The sequence below is a fragment of the Plecotus auritus genome (genome assembly GCF_963455305.1).
Source record: "Plecotus auritus genome assembly, chromosome: 2".
In the NCBI taxonomy this organism is placed as follows: Eukaryota; Metazoa; Chordata; class Mammalia; order Chiroptera; family Vespertilionidae; genus Plecotus; species Plecotus auritus.
In genome coordinates this window covers 159,382,612-159,399,617 of record NC_137771.1, presented here as the reverse complement: position 1 = coordinate 159,399,617, position 17,006 = coordinate 159,382,612, and the positions used below count along the sequence as shown (strand labels likewise).

The following is a 17,006-nucleotide window of genomic DNA, read 5'->3' as shown; positions in this document are numbered from 1 at the left end:
AAAGGGGGTATAAGTGGAAGTAGAAACAAGGGACCCATTTCTGTATTCTTAAAACACAATCTACCTCCTGGAGTATTGGCAATGACTGACTTCCTTCCTTCCTTCCTTCCTTTCTTCCTTCCTTCCTTCCTCCTTCTTTCCTCCTTCCTTCCTTCCTTCCTGCCACCACGTTACAAAAGCCGGGGAAGCAATGGTAATGTTGGTCAATGGTCAACAAAGAACAAAAGCAATGCCAACAGAATTCATAAGACAGCCTTGCAGAGTCACTTGGCAGAGAGCCAGACAATGAAAAGCAGGCATTTACCTCAAGTACTGTGGTAGTCCAATTTGCTCAAGACATTTCTTAGGCAAGCTTTGGAAATCACTGAAATTTTATTTCCATGTCAGAGGCACATTAGGCACTTTAGGTAATACCCCGGCATCCAAAACAGTTCTAGCTATCTGGTAAACCTTAGTGCTTAAGCAATTTGAGGATCTGATTTCAAGGAGAACATCTAATTCAGAGGTTGAGAGAGCTAGTAAAAAAAAAAAAGACTTGACCAAGCAGTGAGAGGAAGGTATATAAGAGACATCGAATGTGTGACATTTACTGTGGAGATAAGAACTTTCCCTACAAGGACTGACTAAAAAAATAAGTGAAACATGGACTGTGAAAAAAGAGGAGAGGAGAACTCCAGGAGTCAGAGAATAGAAGAGAAAGGAGAAGATAGCACTCAATCCCTCCAAAGTCACACACTCCAAAGTGACCCCGGACATTTCCAGAGTATAATAGGCGAATCTGTAATAATACAGTGATTACCAGGCCTTCCAATGCCACTTGGTAAACAATCAAAACTTCAACCTGTTTAGTGCTGGTCTTCCCAACTTGTGTTCCCTTTATGATACTCTGAACCCTTGACGTAACCTTCAGACCTGATTCTCTCCTTGCGGAACACTCTCGGACTATACAGAAGCACTTTATGAAGCATGACCATAAAATACCATGTCCTTCCTTTCCTTTGTTCATTCTGTGTGAATTGGTAGAAATAAAACTGGCTTCTAAGTATATTACGGAAGTATTTTTTTTAAAGATGAAGCTCTGAAGTAGTCCTATGAAATTATACTTACTATAACTTCTTCATCCAAGTGGCCATGATTTCCTGTGTAAACATATATTTAGATTCTTTATAAAAGATGTTATGGTTTTTTTTTTAAGTCTAAAACAGTTCACTTGAGTCTCTATTTTTGGCTTAAATTTTAAAGTGTTAAAGACATTTTAGAAATGTATGTTTTGATTTAGAAATGCATTCTTTTCTCAAAATGATTAAATACAGAAATCATAAAACTGAAATCCTACTTCATATATCAACCTGAAAATGATTCTGCAACTTATACCTCAGCAGATTGTGAGTACAGTGTCCTTGTCTTTAATGGCAAGTTTGCTCATTGGGCGCATACATTGAGCAGGAATTGGAGAAAGTAATGACACTGTTCAGAGAAATAAAGGATTCTCAAGTGTTGATTCATAGTAAAACTGAAAATACTGGCAGTACCAGTTAGATTTAGTCTTTACTTTTAGAATCAACCATTTTTCCCTTAATAAAACCAGCAATACAGAGTACCCATTGTGTTTTGGCCAATAAAATGTATTTCCTATGTGTGTGGATCAAAGATGGCCCTCTTTAGAAAGCAAATAATGTTATCCAAAAACAATTCTATTTCTAGATATTACATCACCAAATATAGCAGTAAATCTAGTTCCAAACAGAAAGTTAAGCAAATAAGAAAACCATATATTCCAATTAAATACCATAAGTTCAAAGCCCCCAAATTTAAAGTTATATTTGATAAAAAAAAAAACACTGATACAATATTTGATAATATGAAAAGGTGCTGGCCTAAAACACAGGTCTCAATCCAAAGAAATAAACAATTGCTCTGATGCCCTCATTTTAAAAAATTGTTAATAATAGGTCACAAATGAACAGCTAATAAAAAATACCTTATGTTTACATAGTGCCTTCTTCCCGAGGTGCTCAAAACGTTTCGCAATTCCATACAAGGGGGCGGTTAGAAGAATTATGCAAGCAGGCACCATCAGAACCTTCTGCAGCTTCTCTGAGATTTACCAGTAAGGCTGTGACTACTACCTAGGTCTCAGTGGGGCCAATGCGAGGGCAAAGGAAGTAAAGGGGAAGGATAAAAGAAGGACTAGTGTCAGGTGTACCCGGCCATAAATCACAGAGGACCACAGAGGTGACATCACTCCTGCCAGAGCCAGAAGTAGACCAACTCTGAGTCAGAAAGAAATTAATATTCCTCTCTCCTATTTACTGCCCAGGAAGTTTTCAGAGGAAAATTAGCTTCAAGCAAGTAGTTAATTAGAGCTGAACGTATCACCTAATACAGCGAAGGTAAAATAGATGGACCAATTAGACGGCGTTCTAATTGCTTTCTACAATTATTGCATTATAATTGATTTTTACAGGGATTCTTGCTTTTTACATGTAAAATATTAAAACAGGGTGTCATTCTCTTCCCCCAGATTTAAAATTCACCTATTCCAATGACCATAGCACAGTGATATTTTCCAAATGTAAAATTGGGAAAGAGTATAACTTTTTTTAAAGATTCATAAAATTGATTTTCAGGAAATACATGAATTAAGATAAATTTGTAATATTTTAATAAATTTAACTTTGTTGAAAAAATAAGATTTCAAGGAATTTGGACACACCAGGAAAGTACAGGCAGGGGACATTTATAAAACCAAGAACAGACCAAGATTCCCTAGAGACACAGCTGCTTCCATCAGCACTGTTCTCACATTGACTTGTCCTCGTCTCAAATTCATTGCCAGATGGTGCCTGTTTTGTGTATTTAAGACTGATGTTCCTGAGGTGTATATACAGCCAAAAGTAAATTATTCGCGGGCAAATGAAAGTAGAAATCAGTACATAAACCAGGCTTATATTTGTATCCATAGTGAGTTGTTCATTCACTCACTCAATAAATATTTATAAGGGGCTAGAGGTAGAGAAGAGAGGGAACTTGATCACTTCTCATGAAGTACAGGCTATTCAGCTCTGTGGTTCTTAGCCCAGACTGCACGTTAGAATACCTTCTGTGAGTTTTTCAATATGTTATTTCCAGGCCTCCACTTAGTCAGAAAGGCTAAGGAATGAGCCTTTAAAAAATCTTGTCAGCCCAGCAGGAGTGGCTCAGTGGGTTGAGTGTCGTCCTGTGCACTGAAAAGTTGCTGGTTCAATTCCCAGTCAGGGCATATACCTAGACTGTGGATTTGACCCCTGGTCGGGCATGTAAAGGAAGGTAACAGATCAATGTTCCTCTCTCCCTTCCTCTCTCTAAGCATGTCCTTGGGTGAGAATAAAAACAAACAAAACAACAACAACAAAAATCTCTCCAACTTTTCTAATATGCAGCCAGGCTGAGAATCACTGACTTAGCCACCCAGGATGATGTGAAAGGCAAAAGCAATTAACTATATTTTGATTTTCCTAATAAAGACACCAGATTCTACCACAGGGTACATCAGAAATTGTTCTTAAATATTTGGTCTTAGCACCTTTGCTTCAGAAAAGGCTTCTCTTACAAGTAACATCCCAGTTGTTCTTGTCCCAGATTTTTACATTCATATTAAATGCTTCAAGTAAACTAAACAAAAATTGGATTGTGAAAGATTTCAATATCCAATATGCATTCAGAGATAAATGATGCATTTCAAATTCAGGTGCAAAATGATTCTCTTCTAATAGACAAATGGTCAGGAGTGGTTATAAAGTTACCCTAAATAATTTGAATTTGCACAAAAGAATTGCCAATAATCTTGAATGAACGTAATAGACCAAGGGTTGTCATAGGACCGCTTACATTGCTAGATCTGTGCTTAGACGACAATAATGTAAGTTTTCTCTCTTTCAAGTTGTATTCTTGAACTGAAAGTTAACTTGTTGGTTCTATCTGAATTTCAATACCACACATAAATTCTTGAATACCAATGAAAAAAATAATTTTAGCATATCTAAGTGCGCAATACTTGTTAAGCAGATGGTTCAAGATTATTCTGAAAAGTTTCTTACTTTATTAGCTTGTATGGCTGCTAGTTAAAACAGAGGACACTCAGTTAAATTTTAATTTCAGGTAAATAATAAATTACCTTTTAATGTAAGTATGTCCCAAATAATGCATGACATAATTATACCAAAAATGTCTTTTCTTTTCATACTGTCATGCCATGAACTCATAGGGAATGGGCTCCCGCAGCTCAGGCTTCTTTCCATTGGTTCTCACAGTGTGCCTCTCTGGGTGGAGCTGGCTGGCGCTTCAGCTGAACCCAGGTTCCTTTCTCTGTGGCTCCCTTCCTCTTCTGATCATTTTCCTTCACACATTCCAGGGAGTTAACTCAGCTCTTAGAGTGTTTAATACGCTCAGTACGTACATTCATTCTGTTGGCCAGATCTTGCCCTTAACTTGTTTGTTCACAACAATGTCCACCACATGTTGGATGACACTGTAGACTCTTCCAGTTTTGCCATGGGAACATTTGTGAACACTGTACTTCCCTTGATGCCTACATCATCTTTTTTGTAGGTTTGCATGTATGTGGCCAAAAGAACAACTCCACGTTTTCTAAAAGGCCCAGAAAACACATAGTGGGTGCCTCTCCTCTTTCCCTTTGTGTTAGTCATTTTGGCGAATTACTGAAAGATGGTTATTCCGGCCCAAAGGAAAAAGTTATTTTCTGTGTATTGGAAAAGCAAATTTAACTGGAGGAAGGCAAATCCAAAAACCTCATTAGTTTGATAAGGTTTTCTTAAAAATAAAGATCCATCTTTGTAACTTCCAAACTGTTTAGCACAGAATCCAGCACACACTAGGTAATAGGAACATGTTTCATGAAACATTGGGTCACATTTTGAATGGGTACAATGATGGGTTAAAATTCATAGTCCCTAAGCCATCATTTTTAAGGGTGGTCCATCCAAAATCCTCTCTGTACACCCTAGAATCCCTTTCCTTAACATTTTCTAAACACTGTGGGGTTATCTACCAGGCAGGCATCCTCCTTGGTTCATGGATTAGGCAACTGTTTTAAGCCCAAAACCACTTATCTGAAATTCTTAAGGCCACAAGTGTTCCAGATTTCAGAATACTCTTAATTTTAGAGGGGTTACAGTTCATATAGCATATGTTATATGGCATTTCCAGTGAGGTTGGGAAAATACCTTTACTCAAACATGTTACCATTTCTACAGCTACTTAAGAATATTCACACCAAGTGAATATTAGTCAAAGTCAGGTTCTGCGACCAACTAAATTTTGGTGCCAACCTTACTAAACTAAAAGTTTTTTCCCCCCATAAAACTTTTCAGATTTTCGAATTGCAGAGGAATGGTATAAACCTATGTCAACAAATGGTGATTGTCGAGAACCCATTCTCTGTCTGCATCTAAGGCATTTTCCTATTATTTCTTTTTAGGATTTTTTTCCCTTTGGCTTTGATATTTTAATTACAAAATTAATGGATATTTAGTGTAAAAAAACTTGGAAAATGAAAACACTAAGAATTTATGTAATCAAACAACCACCAGAAAAAAATACACTAATCTGGAATCCTGTTGATTTAATCCTCAAATCCTATGATAGATTTCCACTTCCTCTAACCAGGGAGCTAACTTTGAAATGTAAGAAAGAAGCAAGGGAAGCGCTGGGTCCCTCTGAACATGGACTAGGACTTGGCCAACACTCTGCACTCAAGAGGCATTAACACTTCGCTGAGGAATTCGGGGCCTGGCTCAAGGTCTTCCCCTGGCTCTGCAGGAAGGATGGGGAGGAAGTAACAGGTACTTTGGCAAGATAATAATGGGCAATAAAATTTAACCATTTGAAATACAGTGACACATGCTTATTGTAGAAAAATCAGTCCCATTAATTTAAGATTTCATTCAGGAGCATGTTGTATGGCATAGAGTGATTTAAGCTTCAGTTCACACCTTTAAGATTATTTGACTATAAAATGTGCAGGTCAGGATGGCTACAGAATATCATAATCTACCTGAGTGAGGATCATTAAGAAAACACATAAGAAAAATCTATGTGAACAAACACATACGCTCGTACCTTCTCAGCAGCTGCCCAAAAAGGGACTTTGCCTTGGCTGAAGGCAGTGGAAGCAAGGGTAGCCGGCTCCCCACGAGGCCTTTGGCCAAACTGAGCTCCCTGGATCTGGTGGCCTCCCCACTCTCAGTCACCAAGCCCAGTAAACTAAAGCAGTTTACTAGAGCAGAGATGAACAATCCTCTCTCCTTTCACCCCCCTGCCCCCCATAAAACATGATGGCCTACTGATTCATCAAATAAACATCCCCTCTGAGTTGATGTTTGAGTCGGATAGTTATATCTGCTCAGGGTTTATCTGACTCATAGAGATTCTGTCTGTGATGGGACCACTGTCTGAGAACACGACAGGCAGGTGGCACTAGCTCAGAGTGACATGGAAACAAGCTTACTGGTGTTCTTGACAGTGGTACCCAGAAGGGCAGTGAAAGCCGCTGAGCAGATGTTCAATAAGTATATAACGAATACATCACCTATATTTTATGTTATATGTATAATTATGTTTATATTTTATATGGTAACATTTAATAAATAATAATAATCTATATTAATTTATACTAAATGTATCAAATTAAATGACAGTTCCCAAATCAGTTAAAAGAAATAATACTAAAGACTGGTCTTGAGAGCCAAGGAAATGAGGTCAATAATTTCACAGCAGGATTTGAACTCTGAGGTGTTACTAAACCTTCTTCCTAGAGCCAGGCCTACAGGATATCAACATCTGAATCAGAGCTTGCCCAACAGGGATATGTTTTCAGGTTTTGGTTTACTCATTCCACAGTTTATATCTGATAGCAGCAACAGGTGTATGGAAAAGGAAATGAGAATTCAAAAGAGCAAAGGCCACTTCCTCCTTCTGTCTTACACTCCGGCTCGACTGGCAGTGTGATTACAAGCCCATTGGCATGTGCAGTTGGGCCGCCCATCCCAGCTGTCCTGACACTTGGCCGCTTTGCTCTTGGGCAGGTGTTTGGCGCAGTGCTTCTGGAAAGGCCCAGCCTAGACTTGTCCTTAGCAGGAGTTCCATGAACAATTCTCAGAGAATACTGGGTGGTATGCTGGCACTCACTACAAGCTCAGTGAACAGTCTAAAACACCACCTTCCTCTATTTCACAGGCCAGAGAGGAACATAAACATCTAACAAGCCCAGAACGAATGTAAATGATCATGTGTGATTCATAAAAGGGCTAAAAGAACAACAGGGAGAACATAATCTGAACTGGAGAGGTCTTTAAGGGCTTTTTGGAAATACTAACACTGAACCTAAGCCCTGAAAGATGTAACCAACAGACATGGTATATGAGGAAGGGAGTTCCAGGCAGGGCAAACTGATCCACAAGGGAACTTTTGTGGGGGTGGGGAGGGGACTAGGTCTTTAAATAAATAGGAAGAAGACCATCATGAGAGTCGTGTGAAGAAGGAGAGATGGTGACAGAAAGACACATGACAAGTAAGGAATTCAGATTTACATAAAATGCAGTGGAACACAAACCTGAGCGATATGAGCTACTTCATATATATTTTTAAAAGTCACTCTGGATGCTGTGAAAAGAATGGGCTAAAGGAAAGCAAATGGGAATGGGACCAAGGAAGATATTTTGAAGATTCAGACGAAAATACTATTAGTTGAGATGCAGAGAAGTTGAAGTAATTGAGAGATGTGTTCATAATCAACGATGTGGGAGTGGTGGAGAAGAAGTGTCAAGATCTACTCCCAGGTTTCTGTATGACCATCGGGGTGGACAGAGATGCCATTTCCTGGACTGGGAAAACCAGAGGAAGAATAGGATTGGAAAGGGAGAGGATGTGGAAGGCAAGGGGAAGGATAAGATCAAGAGTTCAGTTACAGGGTATCCAGTTGACAATATCTGAGTATAGATATCAGGTGGGCCATGGGATATGAGCCAGAAGTTCAGAAAAGGATGGTAGACTAAAGTCAAACATGAGACAGTAACCAGCACATACAGGTTATTGGAAGCCATGGCTATAAAAGAATGTGAGGATACAAAAAAAAGGGTTCAGATCAGAGACAAATACTCTTAATACCTGGTTAGATAGAGACAGAGGAGCAAGCAAAGGAAACTGAGATGGAAAGGTCAGAAAGATGAGGAAGAGATAAAAATGAAAACCACAAGAACATGGTACGGGAGACAAAGGGGTGGGAGAGAAGGGAAGTGCCAAGAAAACGTTGTCCCCTGTCTTGAATGCTCCTCAGGAGTCTCATCACAAGAGGACTGAAAAGCACCCAGTGAGCTGGGCAGCACCTAGGTCTTCAGTAATTTTAACAGGAGCAAATCTGATGGAGCAGTGGGAGCCTCAGCCAACTGGAATGAGAGGAATGGTGAAGTGGGAAGAGGACACACAGTGTGCTAGAACAACGGAAAAGTCTGCCTATGATGAAGAGAGGTGAAATGAGGTATTAGCTGCTAGAATGTTTAGTTTTAAGTAATAACTTTCTAAAATACTAATGTTGGCATGCTGACAGCAAAGGTCTAGTAAAGAGAAAGCAGATGGTGAAGAGGGAAACAGGACTGCAGATGTTGAGGTGAATGGCATGAGGCCTCTGGTCTTTGAAGGGAAGAAAGAACCTTCCTCAGCTGTGAGAGATGGGATGCTTCTCATTTCTCAGTGCAGTGGATAATTAGATCCTCTCAAAGCCAGAGGGAGGAAAGGGGACCAAAGGTTTGAACAAAGCAAAGGTACATAATCGCCATACCATAAAATGGTGGAATAAGTTTGTTTGAGAAACACAGTAATGCCACCAAGCAAGACGGGGTCTCCATTGGAGTTTGGTTGTCAAGAATATGTAGTAGCATCATCTAGCCCAATCGGTTTTCACTTCCCTCAACCTCCTCTGGAATCCCTCACCCAAAGCTAGTTTCTGCCGTTTTTTCACACCATGTGATGACAGACAATAATCCCACCTTCTAAGACCAACTAATCCCTTAACAGCTGCATGAGCTGATCCTATACTTCAGGCTCCCACTTGTATGCATAGCCTCTATAAATCACCAAAACAATAATAGGAAGGATGGAGGTGACCTCCTTGCTTGCTCCTGCTCATGTTCCTGGAGTTCCACATTACCTTAGGTCTGCAGAACAAAAAAAAAACCTTCAGTGGATGTGAGATTCAGCACTGACTCAACTTACTTCACTTTTGTGTAGAATTTGATGCTAATGACAGAGACAAATAGAACTTGTAGGCCATGTCATGCATGGGCTATACAAAGATAAATAACTACATGGATGGGAAGGCAGAAAGGTTCAATGGGAACATGATGCCTATTCCTATGCCCCATAAGTTTTCCAAAATGACATAAATGATAAAATATTAGTAAGTCCCAAAACACAGACATCTGATGCCTCCAACGAAAGTTTCTTGCTATCTCAGTGCAGAATCTTTGAAAAGCATTATCCTCTCATACTGCACAACTAGACAATCAACCCTTTGAATTGGTTTTGAGCTTTGAAAGAAAAATATACCTATTACCCAAATGGGTTCTTTATTATTCAAAGTCTGGGGCTAGACGAAACACACATAAAATTTAATATGAAAAAGCTGTGCAGTTTAATCTTGACAAGCAGGAAACCAAAATATTGATGTGTAGCTTTTAATCTGACTTCAATTTCTGACAATAACTTTTTGAGCTTATTTTCTGGCACCAAGATCAAATGCCCTTATTTATAGGTCTTGAACAAAGAAGAATCTATAAAAAGGAAGCCACATTCAGCAGAAAACCCTTTCCACATATTACCATTAGAACTTACTCAAACTGAACATTTTTCTTTTTCTCAACTTAGTGGAGAACATGGAGAGCAAGAAAGAATATGTTAAAGCTCATTTTGCTTTTTCTTTCTCAAACTAGAATTTTAATTTTCAGTTTAGGCTTAGTTCAGCTGTAACTAACTCAGAATGTGAGAGGAGAGTAAATAAAATATTTCCCAGAGAAAAATAAACAGACAAACAGAAAACACAACTACCACCCTGGATTCTAAAAACTACAATAACTTTTCATACTTTCCCTAGTAGATGTAAGGAAACTTCTAGATCGTGGCCTCCAAAGTATAAGCAAGACCTTTTCCAAGGTAAGTGTCAACTGTGTTTCACAGACAGGATTCCCTGGGTGTGAGGATCTTCTGAAAACTGCAAGGTGTCTTTCAAGAGCAGTGCACTTACATTGAAGACCATGGCAAGGCAAGACAGGGGAGATGAATGGCTCCCATTCATCTTTTTAATAAACAGAAAAATGAAAAGAAATGAGGCAATCATATTTGAATATGCATAAGTCATTTCTATAGGGCACCAGTGGTAAAGAAGGTCAATACACTAAAATAATTCTTTAAAAAACACAGTGGAATTAGAAGAGCAGAAAGACTAGTGGAAAACAGTGGTAATTCATACAACATTTAGATTCAACCAAATGGGACCACCATTTTTCCCATGAAAATTGCATCCAAATAGCATTTTCTTTTACCTTGGTCTTTTCACCGACAATGTTCTTTTCCAGTTCTGCTATCTTCCGGTTTATGTGATCCAAAATCTCCTTCTCTTTCATCAGTTCAGTTGTTTCAGATTTCTGCTCCCCTTCCAAAAGAGCACATTCCATATCCAACTGCGGACAAAACAAAGCCCAGAGGTGTTTCACCTTTAGGGAAATTCTCAGCTGCCAACTTTAGAGGTTCATCTTTAACAGCTACAAATTCTAAGAAGTAACTACTGTATCAGCCCGATTGTGGGGCCTAGAGACTATTTCAGAGAGCCCATGAGAGGCTTAGGAGTCCTATTGAAATATATCCTATTTTCCTAGAATATAAGAAAACTAATTATTTAATTTTTCTACGATGACCCCTTTTCTACTTATTTCACAGAATATTTTGCCCTTCTGCTTAGTTTCAGGCTTCACCATGAACCATATTGGGAGCAACCATGTCTTTCTTTGTTTGTCCCTAGAGCATGGGAAGCAAAAATTGCACTCAGCCAGCAAGCATGCACTGCATTCCTTAGCAATGCCAGCAGGAGGGGCTTCCAGGGTTTGTGCGCAAGCTGACAGGTGAGCGGTCCCCTTCCACTCATGGGGCTGCCTGCATCATCTGTGAGTGCAGACATGCAGATCCTGCCTAGGCAGAATTATTTGCTCTTTCTCACTCCATGGAGGTAATATAAAAATTTTCCATCTCTTCAGTTATAGTTATAATTCTATAACCAGAATTACAGTCTGTCTGTGTCTATCTCCCCCTTGGTTTGCAAACCTCCAGGAAGCAAAGTCCATGTTCAATTCATATGTAAATCCCTGCTATTGTATCAACATGAAATCCATCTCACAGTAAGCATGCACAGAAAATATTTATTGGGTTTGAACTTGAACACCTAAATTCATGGTACCTTGAGTCACAAGTCTTGTATCAAGTTAGAAAGCATGTACAGTAAGTCCTCACTTACCATCATCGAGAGGTTCTTTTACTTGTGGTGAAACGATGTATAATATAACGAAACCGAATTTTACCATAGGCTAGTTGATATAAACAAGAGTTAAGTTCCTACAGTATCTCATTAACGTTAGAATGTAACAAAGTTGAACAAAATAAGTTATTTGAGAACCTGCTGTACTAATTAAGATAAATTCAGTTATACATAAAGTACATGAAAAATGGCTGAATATGTTTACCTCTTTTTATTAAAAAAAGGAAAAGAGAAAAGTAAAACAAAAAAGGCATTTTTATCCTGCATATATACCCAGTGAACTAATGTTTGCTCACGTTCTCTGTATTCTGTTTCCAATGCCTGTGGCCTAATGGGCAACAATATTTTAAAGCTAAAAACAAAAGAAAGAAAAGCAGGGAGAGGGTAAAAAATGAACTCATGGCTTATACCTCTCTGGAAGATTCATCCATCTGGTCATTTATATCTTTGATTTTTTGTTCAAGTTCCTCGAGGTTGTTCAAAATTGTTATCCGGGTCTCCTCCATTGCAGCCAGCTCCTGAATCCTTTGTTCCTCATTTATACCCTCTGGGGTCTGCAATTAATCAACACAGAAAAGAGATGTTCACACTTGAATTCGAGAATTTCCCAATTCATAAACCAGCCCCAGGTCTAATGTGTTCGCCTCCATGCCTATCTGGATTCTAACAGCAGACCTGTGACGGCTTAGTAGGAACTCTGCGTTTCCGCACAGATACTCAGCAGCTGGGTTCTTCGACTAGCTCACAGAACATAACTTAAATTTATAAACTCATATATTATTAAAATGAAATAACTAAGAGGTTATACAGATGAGGAAACTGTGGTCCACAGAGATTGTAGTTACTTCTTTACAAGGCAGAGACCTAGAACCTAGGCAAGACTCTGAGGTCTTCCTCGGGGATCTCTTGGGCATGCTGCTGCCTTTCATTACAAACTCCGTATCTCTCCCATTTCCAAGCGAGAACATCTACTAGTACAACTGTCTCTGGAATCTCTACCATACTATTGGGTCCTACCACTAAGGTCATCTGCAAGTGAGCTTTCATGCTTATTTATTTCTTTCCAACACAAGGTGGAAAAAAGCAAGGGCAATCACATGTGGCCCAATCTCACCAAATGTCCCACAAAGTTAATTATCAGAACAAAACAGGCTTAATTACTTCTATGATCCCCTCCCCCAGTGATTTAAAATGACACACCTAATATTAAGTTAAGTTGCTTTTTGTGTTAGCACACTACTTACATCCTATAAGACCTTCTTCCTATGTAATGTTTAGGACACTATCTGGAAAAAGCCTTTAGTGAAATGAAACGAGGCCCTGGCCATCATTCATAAAATTATGTCATGAAAAAAATGAGTTCCTAAGCAAGAAACAAGAAAGTCAAGAAAGAAATTAAGTGAGAGAAGGCATACTTACTCCCCTGAACAATTATGCCAAACTAGAGGCCTGGTGCATGAAATTCGTGCACGGGTAGGGTCCCTAGGCCTGGCCAGCGATCAGGGTATATTGGGGCCTTCCGGCTGCCAGCCGGGGCCTTCTTTTGTTCCGTGCCGCCCCCTGGTGGTCAGCACACATCATAGTGAGTGATCAAACTCCCGGTCTCCTGGTTGAATTCCTGAGGGGACACTTTGTATTTTAGGCTTTTATATATATATAGATGCCCAGGGAAAAAGAAATGTTGATCATGCACACAGCCAAAATTTGACTGCTTGTTATTTTAAGAAAAAAATATAGTGAATTGCAAACAGCAAATTTCAAGAATTCAGGTTAATTATCTTGTGTATCACCAAGTAGAGACCAGTCTTTCTGTATGTCAAGGAATGCTGGTATATTTAAGTTTCATTACTCTTTAAAAAAGAACTAATTTTTTCATCAGTAAGTCAATGATTCTACAATTTCACAATTAGAAATTAAAAGCAGCAGGTCAGATAAGTAAATTATTTAAGATTATTCACTAATCATTAAAAGGAATATTCAAATGAAAAGAAACTATTAAAATTTATTATACCTTATTAAGTTCATTTATTTAAAAATCCTGAAAATAACTTTAAGAAGAAAGGCATCATATTGTGTTCTTTTATTAATATTCTTTACTCTGTATCCCACTTGCAGCTCATTAAGGAGACTAAATGATTGAGAAGTGACAAGTATCTCAGGTTGACTAGTACAAGGATGCAGCCCTTCCAAGCTATGGCATTTAGCTTTCTAATTGCCACCTGAAATCTGTATCTTATTGACTAATAAAACAACTGTGACCTTTTTACCACAGACAATGAATCGCATTGTCCTAGTACTTAGGTGCTTGTTGTAGGGCCTGAGGAATTCCTGTAACAGTGCATGGCATTCCGAAATCACTGACCAGTAATCCTAGCAGGAAAGCCTCAAGAAGGCCGGCATCCTGTTGGGCCAACATTTCATATTAGATTTCAACTTCCAACATGGTTTAAAAATATCTCTTTCACTGGTGGAAGCAAAGCATTATGAGAAAACAAAAACTGAACAATCTTCAAAACTATAAAGATAGGTAATAGTGGCAATTATAAATATCTATATAACTCAAAGTTTCACAATAGGTATATTTAATAATAAATAACTGGAGAGGCTGTTTATAGCAATAAATACCATCTAGGAAATTACTGTGTGTTTTTTAACTGTTATTTATAAAAAGCAAAATCTTTAAAAGGCATTCTAAAACTCTGGTTTGTGATAGAATAGGATGTGGATGTTGATCTCATTTATATCAAAATAAAGAAAACCAATAGAGAGCCATGGTGTAGTGGCCACTAAATATCTTTAGATTTATAGGGAAAGAGAAAGCTTTAATTTTAATCTCTCTGGGATATTTTTATTGTAATGGATAGGATTCCACTGGAAGTGACATTATTTATTAAGCCCATTAACACACGTATGTGCATCCCCAAGTATGCCATCTCTACAGTAATAGATAGATACAGAGAAAGGGGAGAAAGAATAGGAACTTTGCATCTGCCTTTTTTTGTAGATCTCTTCTTAGAAACGTCTTGCAACCAGATGAGGATGCAAGTGTGAGGGTTTTCCACTGTAGACAGAATGATTACTCAAAAGGAGAAGAGTGAAAAGTTCTCATCACAAAGAAAAAAACATTTTTGGTAACTATACGAGGTGATGAATGTTAACAAAATTTATTATGGGAATCATTTTGCAATATATGTTAGTCAAGCCATTATACTGTACACCAAGCATGTCAAACTCCTGGCCAGCGAGTTTGACATGCTTGCTGTACATCTTAAACTTATATGGTGTGGTATGTCAATTATATCTCAATAAAATGGCAAGAAAAAGGAGAAGAGTGAGGTACTCTTAACTTTCACCTCAGGTGGTGGCAGATAGGTTGACAAAAGCTCATTAAAATTAGCATATTTCCAAAGTTATCTGTATCTTTAAGTGTTTGGTAAAGCAAGTTCCAGAACGGTTAATCTCCAGTTTCCTAAACATCATTAAAATCTTTGTTTTATTAAATCGGCTTAGAGTGTTTTTCACATTCCTCTCTTCACTAATCCTTAGATTGATTAATAACAAACATTGTACTTTTAAAATAATTCAGTGAGCAGATTACTCCAAGAGGAAGCGCACCAAAAACAAATGGCCAGGACTTTTTAAAAAGATTCCATCTTCTGTCTTGAGGTAACATATGTCTGTCTTCAAAAAGAATAAACGAAAAATGCGTTCTCGGGAACCCGACGCCCTCTCACTGGCACTGTCTAAGCTTCTGTGTGCAAACCACAGGAGGCCCTGACGTTTCCTGTCTCCCAGGAGGCACAGTCTTTTCTTTTGCACAGGGATGCTGCTCCACGCTCCAGAGGCCTCCTACTCCACAAAAGCTCATTTGAGCAATGGAAAACATCTGTCCTGATCTGCTCACTTACATAGCAACAGCTTTCTTGTCACAGTCCTCTTCAGGAGGAAACCTGTCTCCAAAAGAATGGTCCTTAGGGAGAGCTCACAGCTTAGCATCAAAGCAAAATCTAGCAGATCTCAGTAAGAGAAGACATGTGAAAGGACTTGGGATAAAAAGGTAGCAAAGGATTTCTGAGAAAACACAATGTGACAACAGGTCAAACTATCAAATGATGGATCATTCACTGTGCCTGAAAGACAACTCTTGAGTTTCCTCCCAGATCCTAGCTTTTAACAGTTGCATCTCTATTGAGAATTAGAACGGTACATGAAGTCATTAGAAGGAAGAAGGGTTGGGCAATCCAGAGTCTTGATGGTCATGATGCATAAAATGGGAGAACTCAAGGCAGGTGACTTCTGACCAGGAGCATTCAACTTTTTTAACAAGAAAAATCTTGTTGTGGCCAAACAAACAAAAATAAAAACAAATGCATAAACTCCCCTGAATAGTGCTCAGTGTGATAAATTACCTCCAGAATTTAGTACCATGATGACATATTTCTTTTAAAGAATCAGAAAGTGTCCTTCTAACAACAACAATAACAATAAGAACAAAAATAACTAACGTATCTTTTTATATTTGATTCTTCTGCCAAGAATCTCAGAGTCTAACTTAATGGTCAGAGCCACTTAAATAAATAAATTAACTAGTCCTATTTATTCTTAAATAAATAAATTCTTTTGATTATCGTACTTGCTTTCCCAGACTCTGCTTTTTCCTGTTGTTTTTTTTTTTTACTATTTTGGTGTTCTAATTTTATTGTAATAAAATAGTTATCTTCTAATATATTTTATTATAAAGTTCTCTTAAATTCTTTCTAGAAAACAGGTAGGAGAATTTTTAAAAATTTTATAGAAAAAAAAAAATTCTTAACCTGTGTGAAAAAATAGCACCAAAAATTTTTCCTTGAACTCCATTTTAAAAATCCTCAAATTTGAAAGACATTTTAAAATCAGCAAATGACCAGAAAACTAAATAATAACTATGATGACATATAAATCTTAAACTTTTATATGTCCAAAAAATTTCACAAAAAAGTCAAAAGTCAAAGTTACCATTCATGATAAAAGACTAATTTCATTACCAAAATAGTTATTACTCAGTAAAAACAGGGCATTTTCCAAAAATTGGGTGAGGAACATAAATAAATGTATTTAAATACAAATTAACAACTAAAACAGTAAAAAGATGCCCACTTTCATGCATATTAAAGACAAGCTAATTACACCTATTAGCTTAGCAAATTGAGAAATTTTGATAATAAACAGCCTTACCAAGTGTATGGAGAACAAGGTGTTCTCATAAACTGTTGAAAGTATAACTCCTTTGAAAGTACAATTTGGAGATATTGATTAAAATAAAAAATATATAAACTCGTTGACCTAGCATTCCACTTTTAGTAAGCGATCTTACAGATAATATTTGCATAATATTATCTATAATTGTGCAAATATATATATATATATATATTCTAGGATATATATA

General features: G+C 37.8%; 1 protein-coding gene and 1 pseudogene across 2 annotated transcripts in view; both read right to left on the bottom strand.

Moving 5' to 3' along the window:
• The window catches only part of PHLDB2 (pleckstrin homology like domain family B member 2), a 99,825-nt gene that overhangs the window by 44,385 nt on the left and 38,434 nt on the right, over nucleotides 1-17,006 (bottom strand). Inside the window, exons 4-5 of the mRNA XM_080657321.1 lie at nucleotides 11,992-12,135; nucleotides 10,596-10,733 (exon numbers count right to left, since the gene is read on the bottom strand). Coding sequence (XP_080513447.1) covers nucleotides 10,596-10,733; nucleotides 11,992-12,135 — 282 coding nt within the window. The remainder of the gene's footprint in view (nucleotides 1-10,595; nucleotides 10,734-11,991; nucleotides 12,136-17,006) is intronic.
• LOC308240881 (large ribosomal subunit protein eL21-like) lies at nucleotides 4,228-4,688 on the bottom strand (annotated as a pseudogene). Its single transcript has one exon. The product of its transcript is annotated as a large ribosomal subunit protein eL21-like (transcript).